Here is a 17,093-nt window from a genome sequence, read left to right as displayed (position 1 = left end):
TTTCCCAACACTTATTATTTTCTGTTTTTCTCCCTGTTTTCTGATAGTAGCATCCTAATGAGTGTGAGGTGTTTCAAGCACTTTTACCATCACAAGGTCTACACAGACCTTGTTCCCATGAGCACCTGTGTTTTATCTCTTGCTGCCCAAGGTGTGTGGTCCATGGACACCACCTGAGTGTGTTTAGAATGTGTAATCTTGGCCTCCATCCTGGCCCTACAGAATTAGACTCTGCATTTTAGCATAATCCCAGCAGAATCTGAGAATAGCTGATCCACCTGCAATGGGAGCTCAGTGGGAGCAGAGACTCAAAGAATATAAACCTCATTTGGGTTCTGCACTTAATAAAATGAAGCCTTGTTGGATAAAGCAAGTTGGGTTTTTCTTTGGTTGATAGATGTTTGGTACATCCATTCTCTCTCAAATAAACAAACTTAGAAGCTATAAATATTATTATTATTATTATTTTAAAGATTTTATTTATTTATTCATGAGAGACAGAGAGAGAGAGAGAGAGAGAGAGAGAGAGAGAGAGAGGCAGAGACACAGGCAGAGGGAGAAGCAGGCTCTATGCAAGGAACCCAACGTGGGACTTGATTCTGGGTCTCCAGGATCAGGCTCTGGGCTGAAGGTGGCGCTAAACCACCCACCCATCTAAGTTATAAATATTAGATAAAAATACATTCTTCCCCCCAACTCTGTTACAATGTAAAGACAAGAAAAACACAAGGTAAGATAAAGGATTTTCTTTTGTAAACTACATCACCATCTGCCTTCTGTTGTTTTAGAAGTCATACAGCACTGAAAACATTTCTGGTTCATTCTATAAAGTCCTTTATAATTAAATTTGGGGCAAGAGAGTCAATTTGGGGAAAACCCTCTAGAGTTGCTCTTGCATTTTATGCTTGATAATAAATACATGATAATCCTCTCTATGTAATTGGAAGGAGATGGGAGAGAAAGGGTGTCCAGGCCACCATGAACAATGCATATAGGCAAAAAGAGCTTCAGAGGGATGAAAATTTAACTAACTCCTATTGAGTGTTTATTAGGGAAATTGGAACCTATCTTAAAGTCTCCTATCAATTAACATCTTAACTAGTATATGTTTCCAAATTGTAGACTGATCCAGGCAAGGCCAAAGATAGATCTAGAGAGGAAAGGAGGGGCCGATGTTAGACTCAACTGAAGCAAACACGATCTTCAGGGTAAACCCACCTGTGACTTGGTCCCATAGGGAATTGCAGACTTTTTTCCTGAAAGAGAATGAATCATTCTTGCTCTCATGGGAATGCCTTGGGATACAATCTGAAATAAAATCAGAAATATCAAGTTCAATTACCATAACATGGCATCATCCAAATAAGATATACACCAGTTTTAAAATGAGATTTTTCAAATATTTTCAAAAAATTAAAAATTAACGCAAAGGATGATGGAAGTATGATGGAAACAATGAAAATTATGTTCCCGCAAATTTTAGTTTTTGGTTTTTTTTTAACTTTTAGATTTTGTAATTGACTTAGATTTTATCTGCTCTAAATCACATATTATCATTAAAGAAAATGGTTCAGTGTTGGAGAGTTTATAAGTGATTTTTTTTCATGATCACAGAAGAGAGTAAAACATTAGGAAGAAAACTTAGGATGCCCAAACCTCCATGAAGAGTGTTTTCCTACACACACATCTAAGGAAAACTGTGGAACTAGAACTGGTACCTGTACTGACCCATATTATCACTTCAAAGACACGTTATCCACAAAAGTATTATCAGCAAAATATATTACATCTGTTCACACTTCCAAGCTACATGTGAGACAGTGAGAAGTTTGGCAGCATTGAGACCACATCAGGAAAATCTACAGACCTACAGTACTTATCCAAACCCTGGGGGCACATTGGTTTCAGGGTTCAAAGTTTTCAAATTTTAGATAGGTAATGGAATGCATATCCAGATATCACAAAACACCCCGTGGACTGTGGGGGCACCACCCCATATCGGAGGATAATATATCTGTAGCAAAACATTTTACACTAAATGAGAATTTTAAAAAGGCCATAAGAAGCCTCACATCAGGTCAAGTTTGCTGCTGAATGGGTGATGAAAAGCTTTCTGTTTCCAGAGTTTTTTGGAGTATAGAATTGTGGACAAGAGACTATGGAGCTGTATGGTCAAAAGAATGGGATTTTCTGGCCTCTTCTCATTGGGATGCCTCCTCAGGTCACACTTTCTGTAGGCTGAGACCTACCCTCTCACTGAGAACTCAGTGTCAGAAGAGATCATTAGGGGGGTTGTAGGATCCCCCTGCTCCGCGTCATGCTCCAGGTCCCCCAGCTGCCTCAAGTGTCAAATGTTCATCATCTTGCCAAATTTAGAAGTTTGAAAACCTTTGTAGGATGCATTTTCATGCAAAGTTTCTTGGCATCATATGGTGCTTTGAATTAGGCTGAAATCAAGAGCATGTAATTGTTGGAAAATTACAAGTATGATCTTTTATAAGGAAAATATGTTAATAAGGTACCTGATCTTCCAGGCCAATGGCATTCAAGGCTTGTCGTCCTCTATAAGAAAGGGCCAGATTAATGCTTCTTCCACGTGCAAATTTAGCCACTCGGATATCTAAGACATGGAAAGTAGACTCCGTATTACAAAAAGCTCCTCTATCTTAGAACAGGGTAAGCACACAGCATCTGAACAACTGGCGCAATCAGGACCAAGCTAAAAGACCCTGTTAAGTTCTTTAAAGCAAACACTAATCATAGATTTTGTATTAAAATAATTTAGATAGTTGAAGTTGTTAAAAAAATTTAAGTTCCTCTTTCTAAAAAAATTTATTTTTAAAATTGTCAGAGAATCAATTTTCTCATAATTTTCAATATTTTCTTACCTTCCCTAGCTTCGTATACATCAACTTGGAAATTCTTCTTTGCAAGGAAGCATGCATTTAATGATCCAACCTAGGAATCAAAGCAATTTTTTTTCATATTTTTATCTGATTCCACAATTCTAGAGAATTTTTGGCAGTATACAACATTGAGTGTAATTGTACTTGTACTAGCCTTGACTGTCACATTGATTTACTTAATCACTAATAGAAAGCATCATTTGCAAAAATAATGGGATTAACTCAAGATTAAACTGTATGATTTTCAGAAGTAGCTTTGGTATTTTTCTTTTTAAGTTTTTTATAGTGAGATATAACTTTCCTACAGAAAGATAATAAAATGTGTACAGTTTACAGAATACTTAGAAAGCAAACATCCATATAACTACCACTCTGGTCAAAAACAGAATATCACTGCCAATCCTTCATAGTTCTCCCCATTTGTTCTCCAGTTATGATCCCCAATCTTTCACCCAGCAAATGTTATTATGACTTTTGTAATAACCCATCCTTGCTTTTGAATCAGTAATTAGAATCACACTTGTATATATTCTCTTTTTTAACTCAACAAAATGCTTCTGAGATTCATATATGTGATTGTACATAAACCCCAGGTCATCCACTTTCTTTATTGTATGATTTCTTCATTGAGTGAAATCTCACAGATTATTTAGCTGTTCTACTGTTCAAGGACATTTGAGTTGCTTTGCTCTGAGAATATTTTTTCTCACTTTTATTGAAATATAATTGACATATAATATTGTATAAATTTAATGTATACAATATAATGGTTTGATAAATGTATACATTGTGAAATGATGGTCTGAGAGCATTATTAATGCTGCAGGGATGAGATAGATACCACCTCATACCAGTCAGAATAGATAAAATTAACATCTCAGGAAACAACAGATGTTGGCAAGGATGTGGAGAAAGGGGAACCCTCTTACACTGTCGGAAGGGATGCAAACTGGTGCAGCCACTTTGGAAAACAGTATGGAGGTCCTTCAAGAAGTTAAAAATAGAGCTACCGTATGAATCAGCAATTATGCTACTTGGTATTTATCTAAAGGATATAAACGTTAGTGATCTGAAGGGGCACCTGCACCCCAATGCTTATAGCAACAATGTCCCCAATAGCCAAAATATGGAAAGAGCCCAGACGTCCATCAACATGTATATATGTGTATATATATATATATATGAACATATATGTATACATGTATACCTACATACACATATATATACAATGGAATGTTAGCCATCAAAAGAATGAAATTTCACCATTTGCAATGACATGGATGGAACTAGAGGATATTATGCTAAGTGAAATAAGTCAGTCAGAGGAAGACTAGTATCATATGATTTCATTCATATGTGGAATTTGAGAAACAAAACAGATGAATATAGGGGAAGGGAGGGAAAAATAAAATAAGATGATATCAGAGAGGAAGTGAGACAAACCATAAGAGACTCTTAACTATAGGAAACAAACTGAGGGTTGCTGGAGGGGAGATGGGTGAGGGGATGGGAAACTGGGTGATGAGCAGAAAGGCAGGCACTTGACGTCATGAGCACTTAGTGTTATATGCAACTGATGAATCACTGAAGTCTACCTCTGAAACTAATACTACTCTATATGTCAATTAATTGATCCTAAATTTAAAAAAATTTTAATGCTACAGGGGCACCTGGGTGGCTCAATCAATTAAGTGTCCAACTTTTGATTGCAGTTCAGGTCATGATCTCAAGGTCATGAGACTGAGCCCCACATTGGGCTCCACATTGATCATGGAGCCTGCTTAAGATTGTCTCTGTGCCTCTCCCTCTGCTCCTTCCCCTTGTGCTCTCTCGATCTAGAAAATTAAAAAACAAAACAAAAACAAAACAATGCTGCAAAACCCAGTTTTGTACCTGTATCCCATATACAGTTGCAGAACTTTTCTCTAGGGTTTTATACATGGAAGTGGAATCCCTAGTCAAAGGTTTATGTATCTTCACTGTAATAAAGGTCAACCTGTTTTGGAATTTTGTGTGAATGTGTTTTCTTACCAACAGCTTGTGAGAGTCTTTCCTTGTCAGCACTTGGTGTTCTCAAACTTTTAAATGTTGTGATGGATGGGTAAGATAGGAAGGTATGTGGTTTTAATTTGTATATGACTGATTGCTAAAAAGGTTAAACTCTTTTTCATATACTGACTGGCTATTTGGATCTCTTGTGTAAAGTGCCTGTTTGTCTCTTGCCCATTTTCTATTGGGCTTTTTTTCCTGTAGATTACTTGAGTTATTCATAGATCTGAGTACAGAGTCCTCATCATTTTCAAATGTTGCAAATATTTTCTTCTGTTCTGGGGCTTGTTTTTAAACTTTATAGTATCTTTTACAAAATTTTGTTATTATTGAAGTACCATTGGGTTGACATATTGCTATATTTGTTTCAGATGTGAAACTCTACAGTAGCTTTTAAAGATGAGGAGCTCTTTATTTTAATGCAGTCACCTTTATCCATCTTCTACATTATTTTTTAAAATATATTTATTTATTTTAGTAAGATAGAGTTGAAGCATGAGGGAGACGAGCAGAGGGGAGAGAGGGAATCTAAAACAGATTCCCCACTAAGCACAGAACCTGACTGACTCAGGGCTCAATCTCACAACACTGAGATCATGATCTGAGCCAAAATCAAGAGTCTGACACTTAACCAACTGCACGACCCAGGCGCCCCCATCTTTTCCATTATTATTAATGCATTTGGCATCTTGTTTAAGGAATGTTTTCCTGCTCTGAGATTATGAAGAATTTTTTGCTGTTGTCTTCTCAAGACTTTGTAGTGTTGCCTTTGAACAGCTTTATGTAGGTCACAGTGATTTATTTGCCACCTCATCGCTAGCAACTTATATTTGGCAAGATCATCCATATTCAATTATCACACTAGAATTTTTAGCAGCACTGAATGGTGTTAACTAACTTTTCTTCTTGAAACACTAAACTTCCTTTGTTTTCTGATTTTCTTCATATATCTTTGGTCATTCCCTCTTTCTCTCTTTCATCCTCATAAGAAAGACAGACCCTGGAGTTTCTAAAGCTTCCAGTCTGGTCTATCCTCCACCCATGGGGATGCACTGACTTTCATCTCTTACACAGACCTCCTTTTTGGGCTCATGCATACAAATGCTTCATTGCTGTAGCCTCCTACAGGTCTCCAAGCTCCTCAGAACCAATAACTCCAAACTGAACCTTTGACTCTTGCCCCACATTATGTCAATTCTCTGCAAATATGTAAATGAATAATATTCGGATGGGATAGAAACCTAAGCATCATCCTTGGGACCTCTCTCTCTCCCTCATCTCCACATCCAATCCATTCCAAGTTCTGCCAATTCTACCTCTTGATGTTTTTTTACCCATCTTTTTTCATTTTTACCATTATGCTTCTATCATGTCATCATGATCACTATGCTTGACTAATGTCAAGCTTCCTGTCTGTTCTACCAGCATTCATCTGACTTCTTGCCAACCGATTATCCATGAGCAGCCATTTGGTGTGATGGCAAAACAGGTCATTTGAACTAAATCTTCTACGAGATAAAGGAAACAGAAGAACGTAGCATTTGGAGCCATGTCTGATGGTATCTACTGATTGCCAGACAGGCTGAGAACTTCAGCAGAGTTTATGACAGACTCATGAAGCCAGAGGATAAAATCTGGAATTCAGGACAGCAACCCAGATTCAGAAGGGTTAGTAAATCCCCAGGCTTTGAGTCAGGACCCTAAACAGGTACATCCTGGAAGTTAGGCAAACTGGAAATGAACCAATGATGGAAGGGACAGTAGACAGCCTAGAGATCATCTGTAGTCCTGATTGGATCACGCTCATCCAGGACTGTTATTAGCCACACCCACCTGACAGAAATAAACATAATACTCTCTAGAGAAAAATGCCTGCATCATAGGTCTCAAATTTTCTCCATGATATTTAAAAATTACGCAGATCATATCACTCTTCTGCCCTAGCTCTGCTAGCCTTCTTTCAATTGCTTGTACATACCATGCTTTCTGCTAACAGAGGATTTACCACATACTATTTCCATAGCTAACAACCTTCTTCCTTTCCCTCTTTACTTGGTAAACCCACATCCATCTTCAGAATTCCATGCAGCTTCACTTGTTGAGGAAGCTTCCTTGGCAACACTACCTCAAACCCCTTCTTATGGGTTCTCATGGTGCTACAGACTTTTCCTTTGAAAAAATGTTAAAGGTTAAATTGTGCACCCCCAAATTCATCTTCTGCAGTCCTATCCTTCACACATTAGAGTATGACTTCTTTGAAAAGGGGGTCTTTACAGAGATAATTAAGTTAAAATGAGGTCTTTAGGATGAGCCATAATCCAACATGATTGGTGTCCTTATAGAAAGGGGACTTTGAATACTGATAGACACACAGAGGGAAGATGATATTAAGAGACATGGGGAGAGGGATGCCTGGGTACCTCAGTGGTTGAGCTTCTGCTTTTGGCTCAGGGTGTGATCATGGAGTCCCAGGGTCAAATCCCACATCAGGCTTCCTTCATGGAGCCTGCTTCTCCCTCTGCCTGTGTCTCTGCCTCTCTCTCTCTCTCTCTGTGTGTGTCTCTCATGAATAAATAAACAAAATCTTTTTTTTGAAAAAAAAAAAAAAAAGAGAGAGAGATGGGAGAAGCTGGCCATCTGCAAGCCTAGGAGTGAGGCCTGGGACTCATCCCTCCCTCATACTTTCAGAAGGAACCAACCTGCTGACTCTTGGACTTCTAGCCTCCAGGACTATAAGACAATAAAAATCTGTTCTTTGAGCCACTTGGTTTGTGGTACTTTGTTATGGAAGCCTGCAGAAACTAATACAAAGAACTTATCACAATTGAAAGTTTACATCTTTAGGGTGACCGTATGGCCAATATCTGTCTACCCCACTGGGCTGCAAACTGGTTTGCTTGCCATTTTATCCCTAGCCTCTATCATTGTGTTTGCAGCATAATAAGTACCTGATTAGTACTTGTCAAATGTATAAATAAGTGGTAGAGGTTACATTTTTAAATAAAATTTGTAACCAAACCAAGTCAAAATTTATTGAGCATCTATTATGTATGATTTAAGCTACTAAACTTTAGGGATCGAAAGGTTATCAAGCTAAGTCCTTGGGCTCAAAAACATCAATTCAGTTAAGAAAAGAAAAACATATAAACCAACCAATGCTTAGCAAACCATTTTTGAGTATAAAGGCCCACTTTTTACATAATAATTACAGTTGATTCTTGAAAAACATGGAGGTTAAGTGTGCTGACCCCAACCACTGTCGAAAATCCACCTATAACTTTCGACTCTGAAAACTTAACTACTAATAAGCCTACTGTTGGCCAGAAGCCTTACCAGTGATATAGTAACACATATTTTGTTTGTTATGTATTATACAGTATATTCTTACATATAAAGTAAGCTAGAGAAGAGAAAATCATAAAGAAGAGAAAATATTTACAGGACTGTACTATATATATATTGAAAAAAAATCAGCACATAAGTGGACCCACACAGTTCAAACCCTGTTGTGCAAGGGTCAACTGTATATGTTTGGGTCACATAGTTTTATTCCATTTACCTAATGTTTTATATGCCTCTAGATTGAGAGGCCTATCTTAGCAAAATAATTTTGGGCCCAGAGGTAGAAATCAATGTTAAAAAAAAACAACGGAATAAACACCTAGAGAACACACCAAGAAAGGATAAATTTTGCCCTGAGGGATGTGGCAGACTGTATTTGTCAAAGATGGCCAAAACAATATTTTCCATCTTATACAATCTTTTGCAGTTATGACCTTGACACTTTTTCACCAGAGAATGGAGTTCATTTCTCTACTTTGAATCCAGGAGGGCCTGTGATAGCCTTGATCAATAAAATGCAGTAGAAGTGACACTTGAGTTATTTCTAGGCATAGTCCTTAGGCTAGCCTGGAAGGGCCTGTGTCCTGCCTTTTGGAAGCCAGTGATCATGTGGGAAGAGTAAATATCTGCAGGTGCTGTGTAATGAAAAACCCAAGCAACAGGGAAGGCCACATGAAGTTGTTCAAGTCAAGAGCCTCAACTGAGCTCTTTACTCCCCAGTGGCCCATAGCAACTGCCTGCCATGGGACCACGCCATCTTGGACAGTTAGCCTGGTCAAGCTCCCAGATGACTAGGGCCATATGACAGACCATTGTCAGAGCTGTGAGGCATAGTGATAGAGTATCGTTTTAGGCCACTAGGTTTTGGAGTGCTTTGTTACATAGCAATAGATAGCCAGGACAAAGGGATTGGAAAAAACACAAAAAAACAAAAAATAACTTCCTGGAAAACATTACTTTTGAGTTGAGCTTTGAAGGGTGAGACTATTTTGACATGTAGAGAAGAAGCAAATTGATAAAGAGTAGGAATCCTTTTGGATATTTAAAAACAACTCTCAAGAAATCCAGAAAAATTATTATTTGAAAAATATTGATTTCCAAGTATTACAAGATTCCTGGCTAGACATTAAAAGTGGTCCAGAGAGGGCAGCCCCGGTGGCACAGCGGTTTGGCCCTGCCTGCAGCCCGGGGTGTGATCCTGGAGCCCCAGGATCCCTGCGTGGAGCCTGCTTCTCCCTCTGCCTCTCTTTCTCTGTCTATAAATAAATAAATAAAATCTTTAAATAAAAAAAAAAAAAGTGGTCGAGAGAAAATAGCGGCCCTTAGGGAGTTCACAGTCCTGTCTAGGTCTTCATTTTTTTTCTAATATTATTTATATATTTATATTTAACATATATATGTGTGTGTGTATATATATATATATATATTTTTTTTTTTTCCCTATGTGCCAGCCCTGTGCTAGGTGCTAGGGATACAACAAAGAGCAAGATATACCCAGGCCTTTTGAGGTGATTATAGTTAATTATAACACAAGGTGCTCAATAATAGGAGAGTACAGAGAAAGAACCCTCAAGCCAAATTAGGGGTATGGAGTGGGATAGGGCATGATTTTCTGGAAAAAAAAAAAAAGAAATCTAAACTGAGACCAAAAACATGTGCCAACTAAGAGTGAATGGATCACTAGGAGAGTTCTAAGTAAAAGGAATATGTGATAAAGATTAAAAGTAACTACTAAAAAGAATGAAACAGAGAAATCTGATTTAGAAAATAATGCTCATGTACAATACCCATGAAATGGTTGTTATGTATATTGCTCTACTCCATTAATCTTTACTGCAGCCACGTGAAGGAGGTACAGTTGATCTTGTCTGATGGGTACTGACATTGAGGTGCAGAGGAGCGAAGTGGCTCATCTAAGATAACACAGCTAGTGAGAGCTGGAGCTGGTATGGGGATTCAAATGGATTCTGTCTGGGTCTAGAGCATGAGCCCTTTACCAATAAATTAGAAATGTGTCTGAGTACCATTGAAGATACAGTTGAAGATGAAGACTGTGAATTTATAGTGGCACCAAGATGTGAGGTTATGTTATGTTATGAGGTTATGTTAGGTTATGTTTTTTTCTTATAGCACTGGACAGCCTGGGTTTCTACACAGAGGAAGAAACTCATTGGAACCAAGCAGGGTGGGTTTTGGCCACTTGGATGGGGTGAAAAGCAAGAACTTGAAGATTTTGGTTGGCTTGATAGTAACACCAAGTTGGATGAAATGGAAGGAACATAGAGGGGTGCTCCTGAACAGCAAGAAGTAGGAGGTTTCTGTGAAGAGCAGATGTAGCAGAAGCAACAGAAGGAATTAGGTTTTTAATCAGAGTCCAAGGTCTGACTCTATTATCTTGGATAGGGCAGTTCCATGGATGACAAGGTCTAAGTCCAACAGGAGTCATGGGGCTGAGGTATGGTGGAGATGGAAGATAATGGAAAGCATGCAGTTCAAGGACAAAGGGGTTAGAGAATTGCATGGGTCAACAATGTGAGCTTTGATAGTCGCTTAGGGTGATGGCAGTGCTGGAATATACAGAAAAGATGTTGTGAACATGCTGAAGTCTTCAGGACAGAGGGGAAGTGGCTGAGAGGTAGATTGATGACAACAGAAAGGAGGTAGAAGGGAATATAAGTAGATGACACAAACCTCAAAGAGCATGCACAGAACACCGAGGCTTACAGGGCTGGAAGTTGCAGCGTAGAGTAAGGATACCAGGCTAGATTCCAATCCGGACATACCTGAGCCATGAGAGAAGGCTGCAAGGTGTAAAATAAAACCAGGAGTTTGAAGGGGAGAGTCAACAAGTAAAGTGAAAATGCTAGAAATTTTGCTTACCATAAAACCGGGGTCTGGAGAACCCTGAGGATGGCTTTGGAAGTAGGATTGAGGAATCACAGAGCTAGATGGGAGGCCTCAGAGGTTCTCAGCAGCTCCCTGGTGGATGTGGGGGCTAAGGAGAGGGTCACGCACCCGCTCTGTGTTTAGGGTCTATTTGTCAGTCCCAGATGCAAGCACAGAGAGACCTGATTCCTCTTCTATTTCCTGCAGTGTTTACTCTTCTGCTCCAAGGCACCTTCACATCTAAGCACCTATGTTTTTTGGGTTATTTTGTTTGTTGGTTTGGTTTGGTGTTTGTTCCTTTGTTGTTTTTTGTTGTTTTGTTTTTTAAATAATCTAGTGGTTCAGGCTTGAGCTCCTTTCACCATTTATTGATACTGTGACCACCAAACTTTCTTCATATCATTCAATTTCTGTAGACTGATGATAGTTATTTTAAGAACTTAGTCCCTATTTAAACGATTAAGTGTATGGAAAGGTTTCAAATTTAATTTTTGCAAAGCAATTCACACATTTAATATTCTGTAAGGTCAACCAAGAAATCCATGTTCAATTATTTTGGTAAAATAAATATACCAGAGTTGGGGTGAGGGATGAATAGATGGATCACAAAGGATTTTTGTGATGATACCCTAATGGTACATACATGTCATTATACATTTGTCCAGTCTCACAGAATGCATCTCAATGTACACTCCAGACTTTGAGTGATGATATGTCCATGTAGGGTCATCTCTTGTACCAAATACCCCACTTTGGTAGGGGATGTTAATAGGGAACACTATGCATTTGTGGGAGCTGGAGATATTGGGAAATCTCTGTACCTTCTCTCTAATTTGCTTTGACCCTAAAGCTACCCCAAACAAAAGTCATAATAAATAACCATCTTTTCCTGTGCAGCCACTACTGAAATTATGAACACATTGTTAGCATTTGATGCAGCTGAAAAGATCATGACCAGTTGTTCTCTTTTTAATCCTTCAATCTGATTGCCTTCCTCTCAATTCCTCAATCTGAAGTGACTTCCTCTGATTGCTGGTGTTACTTTCTCAACAGTGGTCAAGCTGTCTCAACTAACAGCATGACTTGGTGCCTGGCACAGAACAGTGTGTCTCCACAACTTTTCCATCACTTTTCACTCCTTTCCAGCACAGCCCTAGACCCTATTATGTTTCACTAATCACAGCTCCTTTGATTTCACTGCAGGTGATTTCTTCCTGTTAAATATGAACTTCTTAAATCTCTATCTTCCTTCTCTGCTTTTTTCCAATTTATAAAAAGATGCTTGTCTATCTATATTCTTTCCATTTGTATGTTAAAGAATATCTAGCCAGGGCAGTAGCAGAGACAAGTTCGCATTAGGGAAAGGAAAACTGAAAGGCTACAGTGAAGTTGATACAATCAAATTAATTCCTTCCAAAGGCTAAATTGTTCTGTGGCATTTAGAAAACAAATGAAGAAGCAATTAAAGGCAAAATGGAGTAAGTTTCCCTGAAGGAAAGGAGAGGCTTGAGAAACTCCTCTGTCTTTCACAGCACATCATTCTCACTGCTCCTTTTATGGTGGAAAGCAGGACCTGGAAGGATATTGATCAGGAGACCAACAGGGTCGGGAGAGTTGGAATAAAGCTAGATGAAGTAATTTGGAAGTGAATCTTCCTTACTGGGAAGACAGGCCAGGGAGAAAGACAAATAGTACCCAAAAGCCACAGTCCAGGTGATGAACGATCAGTGAAAACCTAATGCGGGAAATGATCTAAGAGTAGAGAAAGAGGCAAGAAATCCACTAATCCATTTCTGGGAACCCAGCTACAAGAAGCCACGGACAAACAAGTCTCAGTGGCTGTGCCCAGAATAGACTCGGTTCCAACTCAAAGGTGGGTCTGTGGTCTACTTTCATGGTTTTCTTAGGCTCCTTTTCTTTGACTAAAACTGTTTCCAGGATCTGGGGAGAGGAGGTGGACTCAAGTGGATAATCTGCTTTAGTCCTTTCTAAGGCAGGTATTGATTTCTCCTTTTCCCAACCCCCCAACATTTCTTGTGTGTTTGCCAACTGAGTGTGTATACATGGCTCCTCATGGGGCAGAGGAGAGAGGTTGTGAACACGAAAAGATTAAATATAATCCTGGTTCATGAAAAATCAAGTGTTAGAATGAAGGCCAGGAGGAACTCTGATGCATTACTAGGGATGTTCTTGTCAACCACATCTCTCAAATCTCTGCCAAGTCTCCTCAGCAGAGGTCTGAGGAAATTCCTTGGTTATGTAATTACGGATTGTCCTAGTTGTTTGTTTTTCTGCTTTCTTCCCCCTCCTTCCCCCATCCTTTTACTTCCTTCTTCACAAGTATGTGCTTTGACCCCACCCTGGTCTACTGTATTGACACCAACTTACCATTTAAAAACATTGCTTGTTTTTATGTAAATGCTGAAGTATGCTTCTTTGGTGTTTCACTGGCCTGATTTATTTTTTTTTAAGATTTTACTTATTTGAGAGAGAGAGTGCAAGAAAGAGAGAGCACAGGAGCAGAGGTGGAGGCAGAGAGAGAGGAAGGAGCAGACTCCTTGTTGAGCACAGGGGCTTGTTGGTCTTGGGGCTTCATCCCAGTACCCCATCCCAGGACACAATTCCAGGACCCGATGCCAGGACCCAGGGATCACAACCCAAGCCAAAGGTAGATGCTTAACAGAATGAACCATCCAGGTGCCTCATTGCTGGCCTCCTTTTATCAAGAGGATTCACCAAGTTTCTATGGATTCCCAGGTGACCTCTGCAGCAATGATCGTTCAAATGTCTAATGATAATGAGAAATGAGAAAATTGTACCTTTTAATTTACAAATGCTGACCCTAGTAGGAAGGGGCATCGTGACTATAAAAATGTCATGCATTTTATGCCTCTTTATTATAATGTGTTTGAAATTAATCTGGTAGTGTAATGTTAAACATATGTCAATTACTTTTGACTTAATGAAACATATAAAACTCTCCCTAAGACTCACAGACCTTACTGAGTTTGTCACCAAACAGAAAAATCTTTATATACCTCCCACTCATCCAACTATACTTTGATTTCTCAAGAATTTGATCTTTGAACACATCAATGTAATGAAAAGAAACAGATTGTTAACTGCACTTACTATGAAATAAGCACATAAAAATGTCTTCACACTTTTTAAGTAATGATTCCATCTGCTAAAATTGCATGTTCTTATTGCATATATATTTTAATATGTATTTTATTTTTTTAAGATTTTATTTATTTATTCATGAGAGATATGCATAGAGAGGCAGAGACACAGGCAGAGGGAGAAGCAGGGAGCCTGATATGAGACTCAGTCCCAGGACCCTGGGGATCACGCCTTGAGCCAAAGGCAGATGCTCAACTGCTGAGTCACCCAGGTGCCCCTGTTTTAATATTTAAACCTTACCCTGAACTCGCCAGATTGTATCATCTGGATTTGGTCTCTGAGGCCAAGCAGTAGTCTCGATCTTCCTCCTTTGATGATGATGACTTTCTGTAGAGGTTCCTAGGGTTTTTTTCTAGCCTTGATCTCTCTCTTGCACTCCTCTCTGACTAATGAACCTCTTACTACCTGGCGGTCTTGGAGGTATCTCCATCTCAACATGTCTCAAATCCAACGGATTGCGTTCCCTCAACCTTCAAGCCTCCTCCTTCTGTATTCCATTTTTTAGAGAATGACCACTCTGCCCACTAGTTCACCCAACCAGGATACTTCGGAACATGATTAACATCCCTTTCTACTTAGCAATATGCATTTAATTAGGCAACAAGTCTTTTTGATCCCCTTGAGTCTTTCTCAAAATAGGCCTCCTATCCATCCCTCCATTCTCTTTTCAGGGCTCTCACAGCCTTTCACCTGAACTATTATGACAATTTTCCAAAAACTCCTTTCTCCTCAGTCTCCACCTACTCAAGCCATGCTCCACACTAGACTAGGTGTCTCCTAAAACAAAAATTAGAGGATGCATTTTCCGTCTTAAAATCCTTCATTAGCTCCTCATAAGTCTGTAGGAAAAGTCCCAAATTTCAACATGACCTAAAAGGTTCTTACATGTGACCCAACCTCTCTTTTCAGTTCATTTTTTGCCATTCTCTGTCTGTAACAGGCATACCAAAGTGACTATTTCCTGAACATGCTAGCATTTTGACACTTATATGCCTTTGAAAACAATGTTTCCTTTGCCTGAACAATCCATTCCTTCTTTCTCCATCTGGAAAATGTTTAGCCTTCTTTCAAGACTCATATTCTCGGTGCAATTTTTCTTGATACCTCTCCTCCTCAAAAAGACTTATTTGCCTTTCCTTCTGTAATTCCACAAATGTCTGTGTAAATATATGTGTTCCAATATTTCTCACAATGAATTGAATTAGTAGTTTACATTCCTTTCTGGCTTTCCCACAGGCTGTAAGTGCCCAGAGAGTAATGATATTTGTAAAACTTGTATTTTATCATTCTTTCTATTTCTTTTCCAAACCACAATACCTGTTACTTAGTAAGAACTCAATTAAAAAAAAAAAAAAAAAAGATAAAATTAGATAAACTTAAAAAAAAGAAAAAAGGCAATGTTCCACAATCTTAGCACCAGGGAGAACCAGTGTTAAAAATTTTTATGTATATGAAACACATAATATTTCTTTTAAAAAATAGCACCACATTGTGTTATTTTATGATTTCATTTTTAAAAGATGAATAGGATACTGTGAATATATTTCCATGTGAGAAAATATTTCAAGCCAAAATATTAAACAATTACATTTCATTGTATGCAATGTCCTTATATTTGGACACTGAAGTTATTTTACTTTTTTGGATTATGAACAATGCTATAGCATTATGAACAATCCTATAGCACCCACTAATTTCTTTTGATAGGAATTGCAGTAATGACATGGTGTCCCATTAGCTCCTGGGCCTTAGCACCAGGGAGGAATAAAGATAACAGGGAATGAAAGAGGACAGAGAAGAGAGAGGGAAGGGAATCCGAAATAAGCTGGAGAGACGATGCTGACAGCCTTGAGCATCGGAGGAGTTGGTCTGATCTCTGGTTTTGTTTTTGGAATAGCTGCACATCAGGCAAAAGACATCAGGAGTGTGTGGGACAAATTATTTTTAAGGATTTTTTGTGAGTACTGAATATCCTCCAGATTTGCTGTTTCTGAGAGACCACATTAAAGATTCTTCATTGCTTTTTATTTCTCCTAGGTTGAAGGACAGGTGTTTCTCTCAAGGCAATGCCTCACTGAGGCCAGCTTCAAGAGAAGGATAGCTGGCCTCTTTGAGTGGATGGACTCATGGGTAAATGTACGTGTAGATCATGGACAAACTGAGAATATCTGGGGACAAATGACAAGGAAAGAAAAACAGGTAGTTATGCTTTGAGCTGCCTAACATCCATGGTTCCATTTCAGATGCTGCTCACAAGGCAGTAAATGAAGCAGATTCTGAAGGGTGAGTTCTCTTTATTACACAGGTAACAGCAGAACTTATGAGGTACCTTAACAGTTTGTCTGGGTGGCAAAATCATCTCAAAGCATTAGTCAAACCTGCTAAAGAAATAGAGATAACAGCTAAATAATCAGGGAGATGGCTAGAATAAACTTGCTGGATGAGAAGAATCAGAGCACACAGAAAATTACAAAAGAGATTGTGGAAACCTAGAGCATGGGATCAAAACTTGTCCCTAGGGATCTCTGGGTGGTGCAGCGGTTTGGCGCCTGCCTTTGGCCCAGGGCGCGATCCTGGAGACCCGGGATGGAATCCCACATCGGGCTCCCGGTGCATGGAGCCTGCTTCTCCCTCTGCCTATGTCTCTGCCTCTCTCTCTCTCTCTCTCTCTGTGACTATCATAAATAAATAAAAATTAAAAAAAAAAAAAAAAAAAACTTGTCCCTA

General features: G+C 38.9%; 1 protein-coding gene across 1 annotated transcript in view; it reads right to left on the bottom strand.

The window, feature by feature from the left end:
- KMO (kynurenine 3-monooxygenase) overlaps nt 1-17,093 on the bottom strand; it is a 52,861-nt gene that overhangs the window by 31,014 nt on the left and 4,754 nt on the right. Inside the window, 3 exon segments of the mRNA NM_001195512.2 lie at nt 1,219-1,308; nt 2,523-2,620; nt 2,889-2,958. Coding sequence (NP_001182441.1) covers nt 1,219-1,308; nt 2,523-2,620; nt 2,889-2,958 — 258 coding nt within the window.

This window comes from Canis lupus, chromosome 7 (assembly GCF_011100685.1).
Source record: "Canis lupus familiaris isolate Mischka breed German Shepherd chromosome 7, alternate assembly UU_Cfam_GSD_1.0, whole genome shotgun sequence".
NCBI classification, from domain to species: domain Eukaryota; kingdom Metazoa; phylum Chordata; class Mammalia; order Carnivora; family Canidae; genus Canis; species Canis lupus.
Note: the sequence above shows the minus strand (reverse complement) of the source record. Positions and strands in the feature narration are given on the sequence as shown.